The 21770-nt window shown below is 51.0% G+C and overlaps 5 protein-coding genes across 5 annotated transcripts; 2 read left to right on the top strand and 3 right to left on the bottom strand.

The window, feature by feature from the left end:
* The first annotated feature begins 5486 nt into the window (after positions 1–5486).
* BDV14DRAFT_165718 (Clr5 domain-containing protein) lies at positions 5487–7357 on the top strand. Its single transcript, XM_073767367.1, has 3 exons — positions 5487–6202; positions 6403–6791; positions 6878–7357. The coding sequence occupies exons 1-3, from the start codon at positions 5985–5987 to the stop codon at positions 7123–7125; spliced, it is 855 nt and encodes a 284-aa protein (XP_073632312.1). The 5' UTR covers positions 5487–5984; the 3' UTR covers positions 7126–7357.
* Positions 7358–10287: 2930 nt separating this feature from the next.
* Positions 10288–11591, top strand: BDV14DRAFT_196171 (uncharacterized protein; the record flags this gene model as incomplete). Its single annotated transcript, XM_073772381.1, has 3 exons — positions 10288–10537; positions 10589–11300; positions 11360–11591. 3 exons carry the CDS (start codon positions 10288–10290, stop codon positions 11589–11591), a joined length of 1194 nt encoding a protein of 397 aa, XP_073632311.1.
* Positions 11592–13875: 2284 nt separating this feature from the next.
* On the bottom strand, positions 13876–15737 carry pex13 (peroxin PEX13). The gene is made up of 3 exons (XM_073765528.1): positions 15466–15737; positions 14859–15377; positions 13876–14801 (listed from the first exon to the last, which is right to left on the bottom strand). The coding sequence occupies exons 1-3, from the start codon at positions 15527–15529 to the stop codon at positions 14044–14046; spliced, it is 1341 nt and encodes a 446-aa protein (XP_073632310.1). The 5' UTR covers positions 15530–15737; the 3' UTR covers positions 13876–14043.
* Positions 15738–15969: 232 nt separating this feature from the next.
* Positions 15970–17903, bottom strand: BDV14DRAFT_196169 (ER oxidoreductin; the record flags this gene model as incomplete). Its single annotated transcript, XM_073772380.1, has 3 exons — positions 15970–16102; positions 16154–17736; positions 17796–17903. The coding sequence occupies 3 exons, from the start codon at positions 17901–17903 to the stop codon at positions 15970–15972; spliced, it is 1824 nt and encodes a 607-aa protein (XP_073632309.1).
* A 1344-nt stretch (positions 17904–19247) lies between these two features.
* Positions 19248–20793, bottom strand: BDV14DRAFT_165698 (uncharacterized protein). The gene is made up of 2 exons (XM_073767366.1): positions 19924–20793; positions 19248–19869 (listed from the first exon to the last, which is right to left on the bottom strand). Exons 1-2 carry the CDS (start codon positions 20503–20505, stop codon positions 19744–19746), a joined length of 708 nt encoding a protein of 235 aa, XP_073632308.1. The 5' UTR covers positions 20506–20793; the 3' UTR covers positions 19248–19743.
* Between the last annotated feature and the right edge of the window lie 977 nt (positions 20794–21770).

Genomic DNA, 21770 nt, shown 5'->3' with positions numbered 1-21770 from the left:
TAGGCTGTCTCTGACCGAACGGTTCAATGAGGCATCTATCATCTGCCATCTGTACTCTGGGTAGGAGCAATTAGTCGGTCTGGGACTCTGGTCGCTCGTCTGGCTGATGCAGCCGATTCAACCGGTTTCTGAACTCAACTTTACATAGAACCGCATCTCAACCAACCCACGTATGCACCACGCCCTGCGGTGGCTGCCGCCGGGCTTTGCCTTATCATCCCACGCCCATGGTTGACCTTACTCTCGGGCTCCACGGCGTACAACCCAGGAGGAGGCGGTCGGTGGCTTGCGTTGGCCTGCCTATCCTGCCGTCGACCAGTACTATCCAATATCGCCTATTCACTGGCCCTCTATTGTCCCTGTCGCATTCCTGCGCCAAGAAAAAGAAAACAAAAGGGGCCGAAAAGCGGAAAGGAATAAGGATGACTTTTGGCGCAGCGAACAAAGAACCCCAAACAAAGAAGGATCTCAATAATGTATCCACTGCTTTGCCTTCTACAAGTACCACTTCCTCGGGATTCCTCGTCGCAGTCTAGATCGGCATCAATCCTCAGGATCTAGTTTCGAGATCTGGAATTCTCAAACCTTGACTCCTTGTCCTTGTCCTTGACTATCAGCCCTGACTGAGATAACCCAACTCGCCTCTGACTCCAAAAATTGGCCACTCGCTGATCCTACACGTCAACGACGAAGAATGTTGCGGGCCGCTCCCGGGCACACCATCAGGATCTAGTCTCGCCTCTTACCTTAGTTGCCTGGTCTAGTCTGTCTCCGTTCTCCATCAATCTATTCTTGATCCTTAATCCTCAATCTTCATGGGGTCTTCAATAATCCTCCTTCAATCCTGAATCCATCGATGTCCCAAGCCCCAACAAGTCGGAGTTCCGCTGCTCCGGCTTGCGACTTTTAGTCTGTGACACTGGGTCCCAGTAATCAGGACTCGAGATCGTCTTTCATCAGCCTTGTCTTTGTGTTTTGTTTCGTACTATTCGTGGTTGTGGCCTGGCCTGGCCTGGACTACCTAGCAAGTGTACTCTCGACTAGACAGCGGACATGCATAAATTTAGATATTATTAGACCTTGCGAATCATATCCTTCACTAAACTATACCTATCTGTATACGAGAACGACAGTCTGAATTTTAGGCATCTAGGTTCGGGACCTGAGATCAGCATCAGCATCCTAAATCCTAAATCCTAAATTCTAACACAAATACCGATTCAAAGGCCAAGGCTGAGACTCGGTCCAGAATCGAGGGTCGAGAGTCGAGACACTGGGTACGGTACAACGCATACACTACACTAGGTACTCCATACTCCATACTCCAGTCTAGGTACAGCAAAGCGAGCGTCAACACTACGTACACTCTGTACTTCTTCCACCCCCGTCCTTTCCATCCAAGGGAGGAAGACGTACTTCTGGCCCATCTCAAATGATTTACCCTTGGCAAATATCATCAATGCCCTTCTTGCGCGTGCGTGTGCGTGTGCGCCTTGCGGTCTGCCTTCTACTTAGGTACATACGTTGCTATACTATACTTTGTATCGGTATATTTAACGTTATACATATATCAGTAGTCCAGTTCGCTTAGGTAGTACCTTGTATGTACCTAAGTATCTCATGGGACGGGACTTAGTATGAAAGAACCTAAGCGGGAGTAGACCGTACTTTCCCACGGCCGGATAAGCGCACCACCCGCCCGACGACGCCCCGTATTTTGGAAGCCCGCGGGACCGGCTGAGGTTGGATGAAAGTACGCCTGTTGTTGAGTTGGTAAGTACGGACGTGGTCCCGTGCTTTCATTCCATCCCTCTTCCGCTCTAGTATGTACATACATACCTTACCTGGGTGACTTAGGCTAACTGGTTGGTGGAATTGAAGGGAAGGCATCGCTACCTAGACGGATTGGGTTAGTTGCGAGTGTCTAACTGTTTCCTGTTAGTACGGTAGGTAGTAGGTAAGGTAGCGCTAGCGCTACCTATCAGGATCATACCTAGGTAGGTATCATCCTGCTCGGTGTTCGGCGCTTGATATGAGTCTGATTCTATGTCAGCTTTTCGATGGTGCTTTGGATGTAGACTGGCCCAGTGGCTTATGTGTGTATGTATGTAAGCGCCAATGTAATCCCGAGATCCAGGGGCCAGGATTCGCACCAGGGGCCGATCAGATATGCTACCTTGCTAAACTAATTGCTTTGTCTTTGTTTGTTTGTTTCGCCGTATTGGAACTAGTACCTAGCTGAGAGCTAGAGTATGTGCTGCATACACGTACAGGTACCTAACAGCCTCGTACGTACTACACCGACATAGAAGGGGTACTGTATATCAATCTCTTTAACAACATGACTCGGTCTCTATCTCTATCCATTGGTAGCTGGTAGTTAGTACCCGGACCCCGTATAGCAGGATCGATTATTAAAGATAAGTGTACTCCGTAATCGATATATCCTTATTGCTTCTTTCCTGAGTCAGGGCAGAAGCCAGGGCATGAGTCGTGTTAGTTAGTAGGTACTAGGTAGGTACTCTATTGATTCGTCGCTGGTTGCGATCCTGGCTCGTGAGTCGCTCATCTGTCTGCTTGTCCCTGGGGTTTGAAACTCGATCAAATCCCGGGTGCCGGGTTGAGTTGAGTTAAGTTGCGGTGCGTCGTCGAGAGTGAGACCGGTGATATCGGCGATATCGATTCAGGAGGAATCAGAGATGTATCTGGCTCGAAGGGGTGCATGAGTCAGGTAGCTTGTTCCATCTGGTACTCCGTACTCCGTATTCCGTACAGAGTAGATACCTAGGTGGTTGTGTTGTAATAATTGATCCCTTGCTGGACGTCATGTCTGTCTGTCTGTAGGTGTGATCACCTGTAAGTGTCATGCGCATCTATCCCCGGCTGGCGCAACCTCCAGAACAGCGTGATTTCAGATCAAGACAAGACCAGACAAGATGAGGCAGGGTAAGACATGAACAGAACAGATCAACTCGATAACGCAAAGAATCCAGTAATTCCTCCGCGCTTGGCAGATTGATACAGTAGTTGAGAGACAGAGAGTGGATGTGTACATAGCCCGTTGCAGCCATGTAGAGTGACACCACAAAAGTAAATGCCACCGCACTGTACAGAGTACATAGGTGTCAAAGGCAAGTCAAACCCGAGAAACACAAACCTGAGACAACTCCAGTGTCTCAGGGATGCTAAGACTTAAGCATCCAGATAAAGCTCGCGAGCCTAACCAAACCCGTCCAAGCCAGACGGCACTCATCCATCCCTTGCGCCAGAAATCGCAACCGCTGGCCATTCAACAGTTAGCATAACCAGTTCTCGATGAGCGCATTCTCCACACGGTTTCCCTGCGTTTGCGACAGCTCACATTTCCTACGGCACGACTAATTCACTAATCTATCACTATCAGGCGTGCTAGAGCGCTAGTGGGGTGTCCTGCCTGTCCTGTCGCGCACTGCAGTTCAAACTAGGTTCTGGGCTGGCACGTTTCGACTAATCCGGCGTTTGGGTCGGCTGGCTAGGGTGGCTTCTGAGACGGACTAGTGGGACGGGGTCCGTTGGCGACAGGGACTCTGGCGGTTTAGGATGCAATGGGGACGCCGCGACGGGGATCGGATGGGGGTGGGCTGGCTGGGCGCGATATGCAAGATTGACCATCTGCTCCGTACCGTAGCCCGTATCAATCTACGTAAGAAGTCTACGTCAGAATGGAGTCCGGGCTCTGGGCTTGTCGGCTGCGGTCTGGGGTATGGTCTAGAATCGGTTGGGTACTTGGTGATTGTACCTAGCGGTGGTGGTGATGATATGGGCGTCGTCGAAGAGCGTATCCCGTACTCGTAGATGAGGATGGCTGTGGTGCCTCTACCATACCCCAATCGTTCTTTCGATCGTAGCGTGGTTGGTAGATCGATCTTTGGTTTCGCCTTGTATAAGGCGCCGGCGCCTCATTTAGATAAATGACCCCATCTCCTCTACCCATCTCCGTTTATCATTCTAGAACGCCGATGTAGCGCGTTCGCGGAGTAGAGTGCTGCGATGGTCTATACAGTAACGACCATCGTCGATTAAGCGCATATGGCACCCGCACCCCTTGTCTACTTCTGCGTCACAAGGCGGAATCGGGTTGATCGACCGGAAGGCTAGCCGGTTGGACTATTTTGGGGTACTTGGGCCATTGGGCACTGGGCACTGGGCAGGTGGTGATGTTGATGGGATTATTCCAAATGCGATCGTTGCGGGCGACAGTCCCAGGGACCAGAACATGCAGGAGACTCAGAAGTAAGGTTAGGAGTACCTTGTGCCGGAAGCAGGAACAGGCATCCGGAAGGGAACAAGGCAAAATAGTGATTGGCTGATTATTTGCAGAGTCGACGTGGCGGGATGAAATTGAACGAGCTTGTGCCTCTGGTTATGGGTCGCTGGAGATCAGTTAATATGGAATGCAGCATCCGGACGGGGTCAGCGTCAGACGGGCCGAGGTTTCCTATCTCCAGCATCTCAGTAGTCGCAAGTTAATCTGGAATCAGATTCCATATTAACGCGCCGTTATTATTATTATTGCTGTCGCTCGGCAATTGTGGTCGTACCTTTGGCTGAGGAGGAGCTCAGACCTCCTGGTTCTCGATGCTCATTCCTCATTCCTCACTCACCGATGGGCCGATTGTGTCAGCGTGGTGACCGTTGAAGTGGATGAAACTGGCATGAGAGAAAGCAAATTAGATTGGGGTGATGGTGCTGGTGGAGCTCTGGCAACTGGAGAAAGACCCGCGGATGCTCCGGACTCTGACACTGACAACTGACAGGCATCAAAGGAGCCGCAGGAACAAGTTACAACGCCAACGGTCTCGAGTCAAGGGGCTGGTCTGGGGCAATAAGTCCTAGGTTCAGATAGTCCGTGCAGAGCAATGTACTCCAGAAAGTTCTCTCATCGAGAATCGAGGCATCGAACATGGCATTAATCTCGATCAACCCGATCCCTGTTTACAGCTAGTCCAGCTGCTGTCAGACGATGGCAAAAAAGCAACAAAAAGCTAAACCCCAAAATTGAAAAAGGGCAGAAAAAGCAAAGAGAGCTAAAGGACTAGCAGCAGCGAGAATGCGATCGTTAGCAGGGCTACTAAGCTTGGGATGGCAGGAGCTGCACCTGCAGAAATGGCGCATTATGCAGTACTTTGGAGGTGAAATATAACAGACTATTCTTGAGAATAATCAGCATATGTGAATGTTTTCACTCTGTCTCTACCTACTCAGTATATCATCATAACCTCGTCTACTCTGTACAATACTGCAAATACAAATCCAAGTACACAGACCTCCTCCTCCCCTCTCATTGGCGCGGGGAAGCAACGGCGGCCTCCTCTTGGGTGCAAGTCGCTCGTTCCGGCAGCGCTAGGCAGGCCCCCACAGCATCCACCGCAGCGTACTTTGTCTAGCGCCCGTCTGGCTCTCTTCGCTCTTCTTCCGCCCGTAAAGGCGAACCAGCGCCGGTTGCCTGTAGAAGTACCTCGAGTTTCATCACGCACTCTGACTGTTGTTCACTCTGTTGTTAGTTATTAGCTGTTACTTGCTACTTGCTAACACATGCATAACAACCAACAGTCCATCTCTTTATTAATACTGCGGCATCATCAATCTGCTCTACTCACTCCAGTCTGATTGTTGTGCTGCTGCTTCTGTCTGCGCTCCTGCTCTGACCACCTTTCTGCGCCTTGACTCTCTGGTCACTACATAATAATACCACTCACTCCCTCTCCCTCACTCCCTGACTCCCTCACTTCTCGCCTCTCGCCTCTCGCCTCTCCGTCTGCTGCACAACTTCTTCTTTCGTCCTTCCTGTCTCTTCTGTCCCTTCTTTCCCACCCCCACCTCTGCTGATCTCCATCCCCGATTCGTCCTCCACGCTTCAACTCACTCGACTTTAACCTCGATTTGAGACTCATCTCATCCCTCTTCATCCAGACTATGAGCAATCTACCGCCCGTGCTCAGTTCATGATGGAAGGCTCCATCCCTCCCTCCAGCTTCTCAACGCCCACCCCAGCATCCTCCTCTGAACCCGCCACTCCCAAGAACTCTAAAATCTTCAAACCTCGCAGATCGAATGACTGGGATAGGTTTCGTGGGAGTATCGAGCAGTTGTATCGCAATGACCAGTTGAAGCTCAAAGACGTCAAGCGAATTATGGAGCAAGACCACGGCTTCGTGGCATCGTCTGTCTTCCCTTTCTTTCCTTTCTTTCCTTTCTTTCCTTTCTTTCCTTTCCCTTGCTGCCCCTCTTTCCCTCAATATCGCTTGTTTGCTACCTCCCAATCATACCATCACCTTTTGGATTTGGGATCCCCGTGGCGTCCCCATTTCATTTTCCATCCCTTCTCGATCGTGCAGTCCAACACCTTCTAACTATCAGCAGGGAAAAACAATATAAAGACCGACTAGCGGGCTGGGGCGTCCGCAAGAACATCAAAGCCAAGGAGATCAATATTATGATCCGCAAGCAAGAAAAGAGGGCCGCCAGAGGCAAACAGACCATCTTCCGAGTGGCCGGCCAGCAAGTCGACAGGAAACGCATCACCCGCTTCGAACGCAGAAACGGACGCAAGGTCGACTCCAACGACTCCCGTGCTGTCAAGCCACCTCAGGAAAGCCCCGAGCCATGTACGTCCTCATGGGGAGCACCTCTTGACGCGGCTACTGACCTTGAGATAGCAACACCTTCAGATATGAGTTATTACACTCCCCCGCCAGATGAGAGACTCGCAACATTGTCTCCTCATCCAGAAAATCATCATCCACTTTCATGTGAGCCTCCCAAGTCCAGTTGCTCTTTCTGTTTATTTGCCCTCCTAGCGTCAGTGCGAGAGCGGTTGTTAATACAGAAGCCTCAGTTGATCCTCCAGATGCCATACCCGGTTCTGAACTCGACGACACAAGAACCCGCCCCATCACTCACAGTCCCGTCACCTTGACCCACCATACGCCCAAAAACTCCATCGATGAGGTCTATTCGATAGACGAACCAGGCGCGTTAGAGAAGTTCAATAGGAAGATGATGGAGGTCAACGCGAACTACGAGGAAACGACGAGAAGTTACTACTCCGTCGAAGATCCAAATACTCAACCGCAGTACTGTTGACTATGGGACTGCTGAACTCTCAAATATACCACTCAACGATCTACCTTTTCGAAAGCAAAACAGGTGGAACGGACTTTCGCCTCTTTCTTCTTCTTCGTGCTTGCTTCATGGCCAGAGCCTTGTTGAGGCTTTTCGGTCTGCTGTTACTTTGTAATGTTACCAGCTTTTGTTTGTGGGAGCTTTACTGGCGCTTTTGATATTCTTTATTTACTTTCTTGCCTTTTTTTTTTTTTTCCTCCAGATTGTGCTGGCTATAGAGCGTGGATGGACTTGGTTGTATATTGGAAGATATGTTGGAATTTCAAGGAGGACAAAAGATGATGAGACGAACAAAGTTGGAAACAATGATTTGCGCTGCCAATATTTGATCCGATGATACCCTGACAGGCTATCTCTAATGCTCTTGCTTATAGTATACCGATGTATCTCCGCCATCATTCCCCTCCCATCCGTCATTGCTGCCTGGATCAGGTCGCAGCACGGTAGAGCCGAGCCACCTTTCCTCCATCTAACAGGAGCAGCATGAGGTATGTCGTGACTCGCCAGGATGCCGGCTCATCCTCATCGGGCATCAATAAGGGATTAAACCTTGGACTTTTATAATCCACCCAAGAGTCTAGCCGCCTATGCGTTCAGATCGACCTCAACCCAGATCCAGATTATTGAATCATCAGTTCCTGATGCCTAGAAGGAACGATCGACCCACTGGACTGGGCCTGAATTGCTTTTTCCTCCCAGCACCCACCGGATGATGGATCCCGGTGCAGCTTACAGGCTTGTCGGCTCACAGCACATTGCTGGATGACGCTCCCGAAGCACCCTGCGAGTCAATGCAAGTTAAAGCTACCCTGCTGCGAGGCCTGCTATTGGGTGGCTCACGTCGAGATCTGAAGCCACAACCCTGTCATTCTTAGATTTGAGTTCCCCGAGATGTAATAATATGGATCCATTGCCCACGGCCCACCATCAGGTCCCTGACTCTCGGAGTCTCGAGTCTTAATCTCCCGTGATCTGGCAAGAAGCTGTTGCTACATTGGTGATGAACCCCCTATTGATGATTTCGTGGAGTACATACTCAGGAATATTCCAACTTCGCGTCCGCCGAGGAGCTACCCCATGGCGGATCAATACACTTTCAGGTCAACAAACACCACAGCCAGATCGGGCAATAGGGCAGCCTATCAGATCGTCCTGACTCCTGCACAGACCAGTACCAACGAACTGGATGATCAAGATCAACCCTGGAATTTGCCGACTCTGAGCTCCATCAGGGCGCGTCAAGCATACAGAGAAAACAATCAACAAACAATGTCTCCGAGCAAGGGCAAGCACCCAAACAGACAGCAAACTTGATGATTGATTCCTTGGCCAGTCTGGGTCAATGTTACGCAAAGCTGCAGCAAACACACACAAACCGGAGACGCCGACCCTGGCCTTCAGGAGCCAGTCCAATGCGAGTCGCAATAATAATACGGAGTATGTTGCGGCCCCTTCCGCGCGGTCGGACAAGACGCACACGACGAATACTGAAACTGGCTTTCATTCGCGATTACGAGCCAGGGGGGGACAGTTGCACCAAGCCAGCCAGCAGTCCCTAGTAAAGCATGCGGGGAAACTTCCGCCTCTCACCAGTTTAGCAAGAAGTTTAACTGATTCCAAATCAGAGGAAATGGGATATCATATCCAATCCGAATCGGAGAGCTTCCCAGTTGATCCATGGAAAAGAAACCATGAGAAACCTTAGCAATAATCCTGGAAGTTGGAGCGTACTCCGAGTTTGATGCTAGTTCCAACTTTGGCAGCAGATGTGACTTTGCATTAGGTTTGGCTAGAGGCAATAGTCAAGGAAGAGCTGTGAACATGAGTCGTGAGAGCTGCGCCGCAGCAGTGGTTGTCGGGTCACGGCACTGCGGATAAAACCGAGCCCTCAATAATACTGATTATTGAACAATCCGCTGTTTGATCTCAGTAAACAAGAGTCTAGTTGCTCCCCGGCCACTGGGAAAGTGGGCAGACTACATATACCCACCAAACTCGTTCAGGCTACACAACCTCCTTGGGGCCCCATGCCCGTCTCCAGACTCCATGCAATACGACCTTGTCCCCTCGCTCGCCGCAACTGTATAACTGACTCATGTACATGTACGACTGCGACAATGTCTACTCACTCGTCGCAGTCGCACTGTGGGAGTTGACTGGATATGGCGCCATCCGAACTCAATAACAACTCCAGTGCGACTCCAACAACTCCAGATCAGGCTGTGCGATGCAGGATGATGTCAATGGCAGTTCCTGTCGTTGATTCTTATCGCAAAGTCGAACAGAGACTCTCTGAGCCGAACGAGCGAGTAAGAGCTCTTGATTTCCCAACAAGAACGAGACCAACAATTCCCATTGTCTGAATTCCGACCCGTCTGAACGGTCGCGCTCCACGTTGCTGTGCAGAATTGCAATCCAGCGCCCTGGGTTCATTTATAATCCGCCTAAGCTGACAACCGTAACTCGATAGTGTTAGACTCCAAGGCCACATTATCGGACTGATTCCGCTGGTATGGCCTGACCCTGACCCTGCCCTGATTACGAACACAGTTCAGCAGACAGGGCAGTGTTTCAGTGTGATTGCAGCAGTCTATTAATACTCAAGGGGCTTAGTGCGGTGGCTTACTGTCAATCCTGAAGAGTCGGTCTTTCGCCGCTGTCAGCCTGTCACTGGCGCTCCACACGGGATCAAATCGACGGCGCGGGCTAGAAATGAGGCTACGCCGCTACGGTTCTCGAGCTGAACAGCCGCGGGAGGAGGCCTGATTGACGGGCCCTCGAAGGACTCTGTTTCTGGTAAAGAGCTGCAGCCCTCGTTGGTCCGTGGCATCCTGCTAACTCCTGCAATATGGCTTAGTTCTGCTTTAGTCTTCTAGCGCTGCCAGTGACGCGACCGAGACTGCGACTGGTAATCTCCCCCAAATTTGACCTGTGGTGGCAGAGCCAGCCACAACGTTGGACTGTTAGCCTGATGCGAGGAAAGCGGAATCCCGTTTTCCTTATTAACGTGATCGACGCTGTCCACCTGCTCGTGGTGTCTTCTTCTGTTGGCACTTTGCTCTCGTCGATACTCGTCTGACAGTGGACGCACTCCTGTGACACTGCACTTTGTTCGCGGCGACGATGCATCGAAGCCTCGTCAAGGTCTTGCCTCTGGCCTTGCTGCCTTTGGTCAGGGCAGCAGGCACAGTTCAGGATCTCTGGAACTCTCCTCAGTACCCGGACTATACGACAAACTACACAGCCGGCAACACGATAACCATCAGCTGGCAGCATGCCCTCGCCTCGCAATTCCAGTTCTTCTGCGAAGACTGCGATATCACAGACGTGGACTTGTGGCTCACGGGGAGCAGTTATACTCGAAAGCTTGAATGTATGTTGGGACTCTTGTCAACGGTTTCTTTCCAGCAGCTAACAAACCTAGCTGGCGTGAATGTCAACGAATCAACAAGCTACGAATGGACCATCAACCTCGACGATGCGGACGTCGAGGCCTCAACAGAATGGACCTTCCGTTTCCTCCCTGCCGACGTAGCCTGGGGCGACAACGACCAGGAGATTTCTTCGGCCAAGTTCAACCTTGAGCCCTCTGACGACAACGACGATAACGACACAACCACCACATCCACAACAACCTCCTCCACATCAACAACATCAACAGAGTCACCAACCTCAACAACAACCACCACCTCCACAACAACCACCACACCCCCCGCCGCGACCGAAACCCCAGCTGACGAAAACGACAACAGCGATAGCGACAGCGACGGCCTCTCATCCGGCGCAAAGGCCGGAATCGGAGTCGGTGTCGGTGCGGGATTCATTATCCTCGCCGCTCTTGCGTTCCTCTTGTACAGACGCTTTAAGGCTCTGCCCAAGACACCGGGCGCGGAAGCCGGCGCTGGTGGTTACAACAATATCAACGGCAGTCCCCCGCCACCAGGCGATGAATATGCCCAGCACGGAAACGGATACTTTGCTCCGGCCATGAGCAAGACGATGCCCATGACTATGCCTATGCACACGTATACGCCTGCTTCGGAGTTACATGGCGATGTTGCAAGGGAGATGGATGCTGGTATTGATGCTCAACGGGCGCCGGCTGAGTTAGATGGAGGATCGTATCCTGCTCATCGGTAGTGGACTGCCAAATCAGCAATCAACCCAGCTAAGCATCATCTATTAACCTAATCAGAAAGACGACTGCAATCGCAATCTCGAAATTGCAGCCGTCCACAATAAACGTTATGCGACACGCGCACGATATACTACACTATACAATGCCATTCCTCATCCTCATCTACATCCAGCCAGCCTTGTTTTTGTACGAAGAAATTCTTTGCTTCCCTGGAGTTAGTCGATACCTAGCAGCATCTGCCGTTTCAATCGTTCTTTCAGCATCTCTGTACAGCTACATTCTCATCTAAAATTCAATACCTATATAGAAATTTAATCCCAGTTTCCAAACCATCCCCTTCCCCAACAGGCAACCAGTCCAATCCAGTTCAACTCCACCCTAAATCCAACAATCTCAATCGAACCCGAAATCGACCCGCTGTATAACCTCAAATCCAAATCCTCCAACTCCAACAAATACAACGCTGAGGCTGAACAAGAACCACAACAGAATCCTTCATCCTTCGTAACCTTTATCAAATTCGGCCCCCAAAACCAACCTACGCAATGACTCTCAGTCTTTCACTCTAACTTCACGCTCGCAAGAAAGCCCCACTATCTAGTACCTGGCCCCGTTTAAACTAAGCCAGAACAGACTAGGCGCGGCCCCATTGTTGGGTCTGAAACGGCTTGGGAGTGGATGGGTACGAGGGGGCCAATTAGATGGCGATTTTTGCGAGAATGTGAGGAGAGACCGAGGACTAGGAGTCAGGACGGGAATGGTGATCATTGTGTCTAGACTCTTGACTCTGTGAAAGGAGCAGGAAGAGGGGGTTGATCTTTGATTCTCGGATTCCTGGGATGTAAATGTCAAACATCTCTACTGTATTTCATGCAAGTGACGTCTACCCTGTCCATATCGAAGAGAGGGGCTCGAATTGGACCCCAACCTGTCTACTTAGCAAGCATACAGGGTATACCGGGCCTACCTCGGCACCTCACCTCACCTTCCCTGCTTTAGTCTACCTTCCTCTCTTTTCTCTTTTCTCTCTGAACATATCAGGTGACTGTGGCTGTGGAGAAAGATGTGGCTCAAGTCAAGCTCAAGTGAAAAAAAGTGGATAGTGGGCCGTGAACCCGTGACCCGTGACCCGTGACCGGTTCCGAACCGCAAAACCCATAAGCAGTCTGCTCGACCGGAGTGGTGAACCGTGCGGCGGCTCGGCGTTTCTACGGGTTTATTTACTCTGTATAGTCTATGGAGAACTCCATACTTATAGTGGAAACTGAAAAGTGGAACGTGGGAGTGTAATGAGGAGTGTAATAAAAGGAAAGTGTTCGCGGGACGCGGGTAAGGATGAGGATAGGAATGAGGCTCGTAGTGGATGGTAAATATGTAGAGAAGTACTCCGGCTTGGAGACACATATTCCAGAAATACGATAGTTCCGTCCATGCATACCTATATACTCCTCGCGTTGGAGTGGGCAAAGCCAGATCAGCATTTGACTTGGACTCAGGTTCAACCTCTTAAGGTGCGAGACTGTTGCTGGCTCCAGGATATATGTATATTCTACCCATTGACTATCTAGACACCGGATTGCAAGTAGTCTCAACTCATAGTATCTGAGGGACCAATCTCATTACCTAGGTACGTATCTACCCGGCCGCGTAGGTATTCGTGATTACCTCCAAGGACACAGAGACCAAAGCTGAGAGCCCAGAGCTGTCCATCATACTCATGGATACAGAGAAGTAGACTAAGCAACCCCCAACCTCAACCTCAACCTTAACCTTTAATTCCACCTAACCAACCAATTGAAACAAAATCCGAACAACCCAATCAGTAACCTCTTAAGAAAAGCTAAGCTTAAGCTTCGAGACTGCCCAGGAGCAAAGTCAAACGAGGCCGAGAAGCAGAATACGAGATGGTGCTTGGCAGCCAAGATGCTAGAATTCGAGCTTGAGCTTGAGCTTGAGCTGAGAGTCAAAGACGAGACTCAGCGCTTGCGCCGTCTTCAGTTAGATTCAAAATTGTATAAATTAGCGGGACGCCTAAGGGGTAACCTAAACCTGACCCGTAGAATGGTAGAACAGTATTGTATAGCGGTATCGTGGTATGAGGCTATCCGAGCCTTGTATAGTAGATCCACTACCTGGAACCATGTAGTCAAGGTCTGAAGAGTCTAGGCTCAGGATTTCGGAGTTCGAAGCTCAGCTCCAGAGTCCAGACGGGGAAGGGTTTCCCTATCGGTAGATACCGAGGAGGATTCAATCTTGGAGTTAGAAGTGAAGTGGGACGAAGGATGGAGGCTTGGAGTTGAAGCTCAGCCTTGCTGCCTTGATCTTTCTCTGGATTTCGGACGGAAGATATGTTTAGAATGTTGCGCATCCTGTGGCCGGACTTGGGAAGTGAAGAGTCTGCCTTGAAGAAGTAGAACTTTTAATGAGAGGACCCAAAGGAATCTACAGGATGAAAGGAAGGCATGGTTGTTTCGTAGAATGCTTTTCATATAAATTATACGTCTAGCATGGATATCACATTCGTCACCGTCACCGACAGACGGGATGACATAAAATAGAGAAGATAAGAGATGGGAAATAAAAGAAGATAATAAGGACCAACGCCGCTGAAGCACGAATGTAGAACAAAGAAATGAAATGAAAAGAGAAAAGGACAGCCAATGAGCAGCTAAACGCATCCGAAATAGCCGGTATTGGCGCCAACCGCGGTCATAAGCTCAGTGAGAAAAGGCTAAGAGCGCTTACGAAACGAACGCGCTCTTCTGGAAACTCTCTGGTGAGATATCGCCCATCTTCCCCTTGATCTCGGGCTTCTGTGCTGCAACTGCAGCCTCCCCAGCGGCCTGCGACTGGCTTTGCATCGTGCTGCTTCGGCTAGCAGCTTCGCTGCCTGATGTGATAGCCTGTTGAGGCTTGCGCTGGATAGTCTCGAGGTACGGGCCTGGGAGGTATCCAACCCGGCCGTCACGGGCACGGCACCGCCACCATTCCGAGGCGTTGCCCATAGGGTCGGACTTGCTGAGGACGGCGACAATGTCACCCTTCTTCACGGCTAGATCGATGCCGTTCGTCTCTTGCGACTCGGGTGTATAGTCGTAGAGAACGCGGCAGAAGTCGAGCTTCGATGGATCGAGAGCGGCTTGTGCCGGTTCGCCGTTGGCACCGACCATCATCTTTTGGCGCTGTGCTTCTTGTGATCGTGCAAGGGATTTGATGAGTTTGCCCATGAGGTATGGGAGACCGAAGAGGGCGACGAGGAACATCAGGAATGGCTTCCTTGATGGGCGGGGAGGGGCGGGGGAGCCATCTGGAAGTGTTGAGCGGCCGCCCATGAATGCCGCAAAGGCGGCCGGTGTGAGTGCTGTTGCATCTGCTGGCGGCGGACGACCGGTAATATTCGCAATCAACGTCCTGAACCACCGGATCAATGTGAAGATTCCCAAGGCGGAGCCAAGAGTGTTGCGCAAGTTTCCGAACTGTTCAGCGACCGATACCATAGCTGCAAACGTTAGTCCGTCAGTCTACACTCCAGCATCGGTAGCAGCGGAGAACTCACCAAAAAATGAGCTGTGCGTAGCCATATATGTACTCTCCAACATCTGAGCGAACCCACCAAACGCCCCAACAATACTCTCAATCATCTGGAACGTCGCCTGCGTACTCTGACTAAACGAGTTCGTCAAACTGTTCGGGTCGTTCGGGTCACCAGGCATCCCCATCCCATTTCCATACATCCCCCCGTACCCGCCCATACCGCCATACATCGAGCCCATGCCTCCATAACCGCCCATACCACCGTACATGGACCCCATTCCCCCAAACCGGGAGTACGGAGACGAGTAGCTGCCGTAGCCGGCCATTCCAGAGTACGGTGTCGTTCCGAAGCGCGAGGCGCCGTATGGCGAGTAATTCGATGCGTTTTGGTTCGCGACTGTGCTAAGTGTGCTAGGACGGGAGGGGAGAGAGGGGGCGGCGGTGTTTGTGTTGGAGGCTGCGGTCGGGGTTGTGGATGTTGGAGACGTCGAAGTCATCGCTGAGGATGTGGTCGCGGGTGATGACAATGCACCTGCTGGGCCTGAGGATAGACGTGAGCGGGGTTCAATATTGGATGAAGTCGAGACAAGAAAAGAGGAGAAGAGATTGCGTAGTTAGCGGTCACTTACCAGCAGTAGCACCGGCAGTAGCGCCGGCTCTCTCCCAGGGCTTTGGTGGCGAAACAGACGCCATGGGATCGCGGAGGAAAAATTCAGTGCCGCATGAGAGGGTGACCAGAAGTATTGAACTGGTTGTAGGAGCGTCCGAGTTCAAACTTATCAAAGGTGCAAGGCGATCAAGGAGTCTGGGGACGAAAGCGTGGGGAGGGAGACGGGCGATGGCGAAGTGACAAAGACCCAAAGCGGTGGAGAAATCGAGGAGGTTGACGGAGGCAAATGCATGTGGCCGAAAATGCCGAGGCTCCGATTCTCCAACAGCCGACGGTCGACCCACGTTCTATACAAGTCACTTACATGGTTCACAGGGATTTTATCAGTACATGTTCATAGAAAAGAGACCAAGATAGATCGTGGATATTGACGTCTATCGTCTTATATACAGTACAGTACAATTCAATCCGATTGCCACCTGAACGCCGCCCATGATACAAAAAATGCTAGTATTCAATCGCTTCATAGTTCGTCGTGCGTATCGCGCGGACCAGATGGCCGCTTGGGAAGCTGAATCTTCCATGATCGCGGGGGCACCGGCAGACCAAGCCAGTAAGCCCAGAGACGGTTTGCTTCGAGAACGGAGAGTTCCCATCTGTGAATTGTTAGAGAAGTAAACGCAAGCGGGATGTTAGAGCAAACTTACACTGTCCTGGGCGCATTGATCCAGCTCTTCAAGACAAAGTTGAAAGTATCCCATACAACACCGAACTCGGTCTTGAGGTCGTCAAGGAATGTATCGTCCTTGCTGCGCTTCCGCGTTCGCTCCCAAGGTCGCTTTTGGGTGATGTATTGGTAGTTGTCGTCATCGTCGCCCTCGTAGTAGAACGTCGAGCCCCCGTCTTTCACTAGTCGTCTAGTCTGCTTTCCGCCTGGACTCGTCTTTACAGTACCTGATCCAGCGGGGATGGCGAAAACCTGGCCGTCTGATACTTCCATCGCGCGGTCAAAGCTTCGGACAGCGGCGATACTGTGCGAGATGCGGCCGAGGGTGTTAATAAGGGCCACAAGTTCAGTACGTCGCAGCGAAGGGTTCTCGCCGTTCTTTGTTTCGTCATACTCGAAGAGAACCTTCAGGGCTGTTCCGTAGCCGTTGACCTGGAGCTTACCCCAGAGTCGACACTTGTCGCAGCCAACACAGTCCATCAGGCGGCTAACGTTGCGGAAGCGGTTGCGGAAGTCCTCCTTGAGATCAATGGCGCTAGGGTCTTGGAACATGACGTTCTCATCAAAGATCTGAGGGCGTTCAGCGAGAGTGGAGGTGAGAAGGGAGACCTTTTCCTTGGTCTCTTGGTCCTGCGCCGGGTCGCCCATACAATATGTGTACCCTTGAAGATGCTTCGCCAGCTTCGACACCGCACGGGACACCAGGGCATAGTTGAAGTAAAGGTTCGAGATGCGCTCAGGGTGGTCGTGGAGACGTTCTTTGAAACATTGGAGGTTGGGGTGCCACTGTCCGGTAGTCTGGTTGAGATAGTCCCAGCACAGATGCGTTGAGATGGAAGCATGCATCCCGCTAATGAGTCGGTGGAAGACCCGCTTCTCAACACACTCATTATCCAGCGGTAACAGCTCAGGCCGCTTGAGTTCCTTCTCGAGTACATTGCGGAAGTCCTGTACAGCCTGCAATCCGCCGAGGCCACCCATCGGCGGGAACGAAGACTGCTCGAGCTCCGGCGTTGACTTGACGAAACAATTCTCGCGGTAGATAGCGTCCCAGACTTGATTCGCGCCGGCTCCGGCGTACCCTGTGAATCGCTCAGGGTTGTCCACCAGACTGACATAGTCGCCCTTCCCACTCGCTCCTTCGTCCTCGGGAACACAGTAGTCCCGCTCATCGCACTCGTCATCGTACTCGACAACACAGGATTCGCCAACATTCTCACCCAGCATCCCCTGCAGCGGTCGGTCCCGCGGCCGCTCATGTTGCTGTTTCCGCCCTGGGTGACCCGCCTTGGGACCCTCGAGTTTACTCAGCTCCTCCGCGCGCCATGTAAGTGGGATATCCTCCTCCGAGTCGATCGTGTTCACGGCACATGCAATGTTCCCGCACATGCTATCGGCATCCTGCCAGAACGGACATACCTTGTTGAAGAGGTTGAGGCGGTAGTAGGAGAAGAAGTCGGTTTCTTGTGTGATGGATTGGAGGAGGGAGTAAACTTGGTCGTTGAGGGCGTCGATCGTGTGGTAGGATACACAGGCGTCAGAGACCATGGTATTGTGATCGATCTAGAAGGCAATATATTAGAGCTATAGTTCTGGAACAGGGAGTAGGGGTCTGGACTTACCGCGCAGGTGTCATAGCCGTGCAAGTTCGGCTTATCGTGCTTCTCGGCACCGGCCAAGCTCATGAAGCCGAATACGGCCAGATAGAATATTTTGGCCGCGGAGCGCATCTTTTCAGATGATTTCGCGGTATCAGGGATGTGTTGTCCAACCGAATAGAACCGAACAATTCCAAAGTAGCGGATCCTGGTGGTGCGTGCTTCACATGAAAAGAGCGGCAGAGGAGTGGAACGTGGCCATAAGGGTCCAGAGATCTACAGTAGAGTCTGGAGGTATTCGATCTCAAAATGCAAGTCGCATTAAGTGCCGGAATGGTTTGGGAGGAAAGGAAAGACCGGCGGCGAGGTTGTGGATGTAGGAGAGGCCGGTCAAAGTGGACAAGCTGGCCTTCCTTGGTGGCGGAGTGAGTTTTGTATGGGGAGATTCAAGACTCAACAGTCAAAGATCATCCGATCCGTTTCTTATTGATAACAGATGTCTTGGCACGTGTATTGATCAGTTCACTTTCTCAAGTACACTTCATTTATTAACCAAGTCATTCATTTGCAACCAGGGACCGAAGCACTGTACCTGAAGCTGCCACATTTCCATTATTTTTGCCGCATACTCCGTCAAGCTAATCTCTGCCTCAGAACCCAGGCATCCCCGCCACATCCGCCCATTATTAATCCACATAGAAGCGGCCCTTTCAGCATTCTTTAAGTTTTCTTCCTCCCTTCAAAACACTTGTCCTTAACCTTTATAGCTATCTGCGAGACCCGTCTCGCTTACATCTCTTTTGAGACACAGATACGGGCACCCGAGCCGAGTAGCCGTTCCATTTCCAGCTTTCAGGCACTGCTTGTCACCTCACCAGCCACTAGTCAGGCCACTGCACCAGGGTCCGAACTCCGATCTATGCATAGTAAGGGGCTATGCCGTGCCTGGCCTTCGCCTTGGGCCTGCTTCAGCCACAAGCTGGCCTAACGAGAATTGACTTTAGAGGCAAGCAAGGTAAAGGTAAGTCGGTCACCAGGTAGACTAGGTGGGTAGGGTGCATCTTACCATCACAGTCAATAATCAATATTGTCAATATTGTCAGCGCCGCATATTTATGGCGTATGACACGTTAGATGCATAGCGCACTAGAGCCAACAACTGTCTGACATGCAATATCCTGCACCCCAGAGAGATGATCGTGGTTCTCAGTTTTGCTTTTGCTTTTGCTCTTACTTTTGCGTCCGCTTTGTTGTCTAGGTAGGCATCAATATTAGGGTTGACTTGACTTGACTTTAGCATTGCAGCGCAGAGTCACACCGCGCCGCAAGACTGCTGCTTACGCCGTACATGGGCCTACGTATACTTCTTCTTGGCTCTAGGCTGCCTTGTTTAGATTGGATTTTTATGGGCTTGGGTAGTTGTACAGAGTATGGGTAACTATGGTTCGGGGATGGATGGGGAATCTGGTTGCCTAAGGCTTTGTATCTGGACTTTAGACTTGGAAGCTACGTTGGAATGATAAGGTTGCGATGAGGTTGGACGTGAAAAATCTTCATTCGAATTGACTGCTGAATGAGATAGATGTATAGATAGATCGCCTGCATTGACTCAGCGATTCGTCGTCGTAAAACGTAAAACGTAAACGACCCAGGCCTATTCCCAGCCGCCCATCCAAGGCCTGGTTGACTATATATAAAACGTATCCCCAAGGAATATGACATGAAAAGAAAACACACATGACATCGCAAATTAAAATCAATAGGAAGGAACAACAACAACCCAGGCCCGAAGTCCCTCAGTTAAACAGCGATAAATGAAAAGCATGTACATATAGTAGCCCGATTCAGATTTGGAAACTCCACCAACTCCGTACAAGGGGTATTGGGTACAGGTCCACGCAATCTTTAGAGGACAAGCAAAAAGCAAAGTGAGGACGTAAATAGCAAAGAACGATATAGAGCTGATCATCGCCTAGTAGGTCGAAGCCCGGTGCTTCCGGCGTAAGCTGACGCGGCGCAAGGCGTTGCGAATTGGGGCGAATGGCTTAGCGGGTGAGTTGTAGAATGGATCGTTCTTGAAGTCTTCGTCGGTGAATTTCTGGGATATGTTAGTACTGCTTGATCATATTGAGTGAGAATGATGGTAGCTTACCAGTCCCGGGAAGCGAGAGTAATTTCCAGCATCGTTCATAAAGTTGTGACCTTCTTCGTAGTCGTAGGTCTGGCCTTCTTTATCGGTATGGCCGGGAGGATAGAAGGCGACTCCGTCGAGAGGACGGTGGCTGTTGACAGAGTCGGCGATCTTGTGGTGAGGAGTTGCCCGGAGAGCCTCTTCGTTGGACTCTTTAAGCGCATCAATGGGGCTGAGGCGGTTGATCTTGTTGCGCTCGGGGTAGACAGCGTCATACGGTCCCTCGTGGTGATATGAGAACCGGGACGCAGTATCCAAGCGGTCGATAACATCGGGGTTGACAAGTTGAGAGAGGCGGCGATGATAGCCGGATGAACGTCTCTCACGTTTATACTGAGAGAAGTCGAGGTAGTCGGCGTGATCAGGCGCTGTAACGGAAGGCGAGCGTCTGTGGCGCATACTAGCAGACCGCGTAGGCGACGGAGAGAGGAAGCGCTGGTATGGGTTGTTGCTCTCAAAAGAGGAGTTGGAGGATATACTCCCGTGTCTAGAGCTACGGGAACCCATGGCCGGATAGTAGTGATCCATTTGATAGTGCTCCATGTTGGATAATTTTCGAGGTGGGCGAAGTCGCAGTGAAATAGATTTTTGTGCTCGGGCAGAGAAGACTTTGGCGTCTGCAAGGCATTAGCAGGAGCTGATAGTTTAAGGGACTATCGATGCCTTACGTACCTGTCGAGGGTTGAATAGTGGGGCTTTGCGCAGTTATCGATGTGAGGAGGTATAGTATGGACTTGATATGTCACCTAGTATGGCAGTTTGACAGATGTGGGAGGAAATTTGTAGAATGGGAAGATAAGTCCGGGGCCCAGAAGCGAAAGGCACCAGCTATAAACGCCATGACTCAAAATATAGCGCAGAGCATGCGGTACGTACATACGGTCGACCACCTCATCTGAGCTCTCTCTTTCTCACGGGCATTGCCTCCGGGCTGTGTGAGTGACGTGAGAGACTCCAGGCTGACGCATGACAGCTCCGCTTTATTATCGATAAGGCTCGACCCTGGCCATTCGCGGCCTAGCCTGTGTTCCTTTTGGGCATAGATCGCGGCCTCGTCGGGAGGGCTAGGCCTTCTTTGGTTGCATCGGGCCCACGCGATGATGAAAATGTTCGATGATCAGTTCGTCGCTCTCGGTACTGCGATAGCGGCTGTCTCGGAATCACGATCTAGAAGCATTACGTTGCCCTTCCATAGAATGTATTCTCACTCCTGGGCCCTTTCCAGCTGTTCCGAGGACTATTCATCCGCAGAAACTCTGCTTTTTCTCTTTCAGACATTATCAGCTGACTTGTCGGCCGAGCCTGGGCGCCACGCAGCTGATGGAATGCTGAAATATTAGGCGAGGCGCACGTCCGGTAGTCTTTGTTGCAGATTTCCAAGCCTATAGTAAGGGATACTATTACTTTCTTGCTTTTGACACCTTTACATTCCTATTCAATTGAGAATATCGAGGGTGTCTGGATTTTAAGGTTGTCTCTAGTATAGCGGGCTAGCAACGGCCAGCGATTAACTAGTCCAATTTCAGCCTTATAATCTTCCGAAACAGGCTAGGTCCAGACCCTGCGCACAACCATGAACCAAACCCCAGGAACCACTCTATATGACGACACGAAGTAGTAAACCAAGTGGACCTGGGAATATTCTAGATACAGACGTGATCTCATTCTTATGGCGTCTCTTCGACTTTGATGCATCTCCAGCTAGGCACTATCCGAGAAAACAACGGATGTTGGAAGTCATGATCGCCACCACGAAGCGTTGTAGGGACAACATCAATGCAACCCTGGAACCTAAGTATGTTAAAAGA

The sequence above is a fragment of the Aspergillus stella-maris genome (genome assembly GCF_047715825.1).
Source record: "Aspergillus stella-maris strain CBS 113639 unplaced genomic scaffold BDV14scaffold_5, whole genome shotgun sequence".
Classification (NCBI taxonomy): Eukaryota; Fungi; Ascomycota; class Eurotiomycetes; order Eurotiales; family Aspergillaceae; genus Aspergillus; species Aspergillus stella-maris.
This window is presented reverse-complemented; position numbering and strand designations above follow the sequence as displayed.

Bases quoted from the DNA above. Each gene is read 5' to 3' on its own strand.
- pex13 (XM_073765528.1), bottom strand. From the start codon at position 15,529: ATGGCGTCTGTTTCGCCACCAAAGCCCTGGGAGAGAGCCGGCGCTACT. The intron at 15,378-15,465 runs GTAAGTGACCGC...GTCTATCCTCAG, and splicing joins TACTGCCGGTGCTACTGCTG to GCCCAGCAGGTGCATTGTCA. The intron at 14,802-14,858 runs GTGAGTTCTCCG...TAACGTTTGCAG, and splicing joins TACGCACAGCTCATTTTTTG to CTATGGTATCGGTCGCTGAA.
- BDV14DRAFT_165718 (XM_073767367.1), top strand. From the start codon at position 5,985: ATGATGGAAGGCTCCATCCCTCCCTCCAGCTTCTCAACGCCCACCCCA. The intron at 6,203-6,402 runs GTCTGTCTTCCC...AACTATCAGCAG, and splicing joins GACCACGGCTTCGTGGCATC to GGAAAAACAATATAAAGACC. The intron at 6,792-6,877 runs GTGAGCCTCCCA...CAGAAGCCTCAG, and splicing joins AAATCATCATCCACTTTCAT to TTGATCCTCCAGATGCCATA.
- BDV14DRAFT_165698 (XM_073767366.1), bottom strand. From the start codon at position 20,505: ATGGAGCACTATCAAATGGATCACTACTATCCGGCCATGGGTTCCCGT. The intron at 19,870-19,923 runs GTAAGCTACCAT...AACATATCCCAG, and splicing joins ACTCTCGCTTCCCGGGACTG to AAATTCACCGACGAAGACTT.